This window comes from Arachis ipaensis, chromosome B7 (genome assembly GCF_059453495.1).
Source record: "Arachis ipaensis isolate K30076 ecotype BB chromosome B7, ASM5945349v1, whole genome shotgun sequence".
Classification (NCBI taxonomy): Eukaryota; Viridiplantae; Streptophyta; class Magnoliopsida; order Fabales; family Fabaceae; genus Arachis; species Arachis ipaensis.
This window is the reverse complement of record NC_142442.1, coordinates 61,868,653-61,872,776: the sequence shown is the minus strand read 5'-3', so window position 1 is coordinate 61,872,776 and position 4,124 is coordinate 61,868,653. Positions and strand designations below refer to the sequence as shown.

Here is a 4,124-nt window from a genome sequence, read left to right as displayed (position 1 = left end):
TCCTTTTTAACATTCTTTCCAAACTTCGTGGAAGAAAGCTCTTCAACTTGGGATTCCTCTATGTACTCAACATATCCTAAGTACCCAACCATTACTTCCTTTTGTTCACTATTCTCTACCTCCTCCTCTTGTTGCACTTCGTGCGTTAACTCCTCTTCTTCCCCTTGGAGTTCCAAATTCACTCCCTTGTTAGGCTCCTTGATTGCTTCTCCACATTCAACAATGGAAGTACTTGGAATGCATGAGCTTAGATGAGAGGCTATGTGCTCAACGGCTTCTACCATGATAGCCATCTTGGCCTCTAGATCTTTAAACTCCTTTTCCATCCCCTTTTGTTGCCCTTGGACATGGGAGTCAAGATCTCTTAGTTCTTGCGTAAGGGTTCCATTGGGGCGGTGGTGGAAGAAAGGGTTCATCATTTGAGGGAAATGTATTCTAGTTGGAAGGTGGTTCATATTGGTGAAAGTCTTGAGGTGGTGTATGAGAAAGTTGTTGTTCTTGGGAGTATTGGTGTTGGAATGGTGGTTAAGAGATGTTAAGACTGTTATCTTGTTATGATATTTTGTTTAGAGATAATGAAACACATATGTTGTTTAACATTATTCTTTTTAGTGTGGACATATAAAGCTGGCAATAGGCTTACAAAAAGCAAACACAATTCATATATTATATTAGGTTAATGCACTGAAGAAGCAACACAAAAAAAGTTCTGAAAATGTAGTAACACATATACAGGGGCAGCATATAACCCTTTACAAAAGTGAGATAACACATAATTTATCAGTTTTCTATTTGGGGCCTAAATTTTCTAAAACAAAGCCAAATAAACATTGGCGGAATGTACCAAAGTAACAGACAAAACATATAAAATGAGTTTGTCATATCCCTTCATAGATTATTTCTTTCTTGGTGGGATAAACACAGGAGTAGGAATAAACTTGAAGAGCCTTGAAGATGTCCCAGAACTTTCTGCGTTCATTGTCTCCGTGGATATGCTATTTGGCGGTGGTAGAACCGTTGTTGGTTGAGCAGATTGGTTAACCATTGGTGGAGTAGAAGGCCTGACCCCCATTGTTGGCTGAGCAGATTGGTTAACCATTGGTGGAATAGATATGGGAGGAATTGGGGGCCTTACAATAGGGTGCTTCCTCCTTTGCAACTGGTTCACCTGTGGTGTAAAGATGGGCTATTGTGGTGGCCTCTGATTCAAGTTGATTGTATCTGATGCAGGCTGAAAGAACAAAAGAAGACAGTTATGTATTGAGACAATAGTGAATAAAGACAAGTAATATAATCAGACAACAATACCTCTTCTGCCTGTGGTGCAGTTTGTAACAAGGGTATCTCATCCACATGATCTTGAGTAAGTGAAGGATTAGACTTTCCAATCGCTTTAGGTTGCTTTTTCTTATTTTTATTTGCTTTTGCCTAGACCAACAACTTTGCAGTCAGATAAAAAAAATTAGCAATAGGACTGTGGGTGAAAGAATATTTACCAAAGGGTCAATTTGAGGTGCAGTTGCACTAGTGCCCTGTTGTGGCTGATCCTAATGAAATGGGTAACCAATAGTTAAATAAGACAAATCAAACCTTGACCATTAAAATACCAGACACTTAAGACGCTGACAATTTGTATAAATGACAAATCAAACCCTAAGATACCTGTGGTGTGTTCTGGCTGGGGACAGTGCTGACAACAATCTGCAACTTAGCTGCCCTTCTCTCTTTCTTGGTTATGGATGTCCAGTTAGGGTCCTTAGCTTCATTTTTGCAGGTCTTGTAGTAATTCCCAGTTTGTCCACACTTACTGCATGTGACTTCAAAAGTCTTCTTTGCCTTGTTCGGGTGCATTTCTTTCTCAATTGGATCCACTTTCCTCTTCATTTTCGGGCAGTGTGCAGGTCTCTTTATTGGTGGAGGATCACATGGTACTGCAGTGGATGGAATCCAGTACTCTTCACTGTTCATAGGTTTGATGCAATGTTTGTAAGTGGCCCTAATGGATTCCATTGTCAGCCACTTATGCACAAACTCCTCTGGCTTCAACCCAATCTTGTACATGGCTACAACGGCATGCCTGCAAGGCATTCCTGAAGCAAAGTACAGTATTTTACTATGGTAATAATTAGGTGTACAATATATAGAGGTAATGAGTTAGGACATAGAATTACCAATAAGTTGCCATACGTTGCAGGTACATGTCCTTTGATGCAGATTTACCCCCACCTTGTGGTTTCCCCTATGCACCTCAAATAGAACTCTGTCATTGTCTCCGGCCCAAATTGCACTCCACTTATTGGCACTAGGCTTAATAAATTCGTCTAGTTTTTCTGTTGTATAGGGGTCAATAGACAAGAACAAGCCTCCAATTTTCTCTTATGTGTGGCCATTTTTCTCATCAGGTAGCACTGTAAGTCCTCACACATGGTCAGAATTGGTTTTCCACGGTATTCGACAATCTTCGCATTCCATACCTCGCACATGTCATTCGTGATGTTGTCAACTTTGGGACCATGACTGAAGTAAGCCTTAGTCCACACTGCAGGCTCAAACCTTTGAAGACACTCCCAAGCTCCCGTATTCACTTTCTTCATTTTCTCCATAGCGGTGTTGAACTCTTGGAATGTGGTACATCGTGCACATTCCTATACCAATTGTTTAGTTTGCTAATCCTTGAAATGCTTTATAAAATTCTTCCAGATATGAAGCACACAGTTCTTGTGGTGTGTATTAGGCATAACTTCTTTTATGGCCAGCTCCAAACCCTTCAAGAATCATACATACACATTAGTAAACAAATGAGTACCAACCAAAAATAGAATACAACAATGAAATTAACATAGTATACATAACTCATACTGTCTACTCTGCAATTTAAATAGTAAAATAGTGAAGTTAGACATGTTACCTTCTACTGGTCTGAAATGAAATTCCAGCCAAACTGTGTCACTTCTCCCAAGTCCTCCTGTAAGAGTGTCAAAACCACTTCCATGTGTCTTTGCATTTGTTAGGAACAACTGCAAAGGCAATGATGAAGAAGTGATTATTGGCATCTTGCCCAACTGCACTTAAGAGCTGGCCACCATAGTACCCTTTCAGAAAACATCCGTCTAGGCCTATAAAAGGTCTGCAACCCTCTTTAAACCCTTTCTTAGATGCGTCCAGACTTATATACAACCTATCAAACAGTGAAAAAGAAATTCGATGGGGAATTATCTCCACTAATGTTGTTGTGCCTGGATTACTCTTATGTATTTCATTCAGATAATCACGCAATTTTCCATATTGTTCCCTTGCATTGCCAATGACAACTTCCCTAGCAACTTTCAGGTCCATTGCAATCATTCTTGGGTTTAGTTGGATGTTGTATTCTTCTATCATATGCTCCATTGCATGTCTTGGCTTCATGTCGGGTTGAATAAAAGTTTTTTAATTAGCTTAGAAGCCACCCATTGACGGTCAGCCATGTTACTACCATAGTCCCGAGCACAAGAATGCTCATCAATTAAGGTCTTCACCTGGAAGCATCTACTGGCAGAATTCCAAGAAATATATAACAACCAAGCACATTTATCAGCTGCACATGCTGCCCTCAGTCTATGCTTCTCATTCTTAATGTATAACACGTCCTTTCCTTCGTAAACAAAGTAGTCTTTTAGTGCCCTTTTGAAAAGCTATATTGTTGGGAACAACTGTCCAACCTTGAACTCAACCTCACCATATTCAGTATCTTCATTAAATGGATCATATGTTGTCTTACCCTCGTCCTCTGAAGAGATTGGGCTGTTGAATGCCTCACTCTCATACTCATATGGCTTTTCATAGTCACTATCCATCTCCACATTGGTTGAAACCGAGCCAAACTGATGAAGCCCTTCACCCACATTATTTTTGTCACCACCCTCTGTCCAACCTATAGGACTTGGTTTCTGCCCTCTTCTTAGGCCCCAAACTTTTGGCCCAGGCCCATAATTCCGGCCTTCCATTGATCCATCCTGCAGCCCATCCCTAAGTAAATGTCTTCTTCTCACACCTGAATACTTTTTAGATGTCTTCTTTTTAGCAGATGAAGAAGCCTTATTACCCCTAATCTTTTTCTTAGCTGAGCCTCCTTTTCTCCCTTC

The 4,124-nt window shown here is 40.3% G+C and overlaps 1 protein-coding gene across 1 annotated transcript; it reads right to left on the bottom strand.

The window, feature by feature from the left end:
* Positions 1 to 2,976: 2,976 nt before the first annotated feature.
* LOC148552787 (uncharacterized) lies at positions 2,977 to 3,336 on the bottom strand. The gene has a single exon (XM_088494721.1). It carries the CDS (start codon positions 3,334 to 3,336, stop codon positions 2,977 to 2,979), a length of 360 nt encoding a protein of 119 aa, XP_088350847.1.
* Between the last annotated feature and the right edge of the window lie 788 nt (positions 3,337 to 4,124).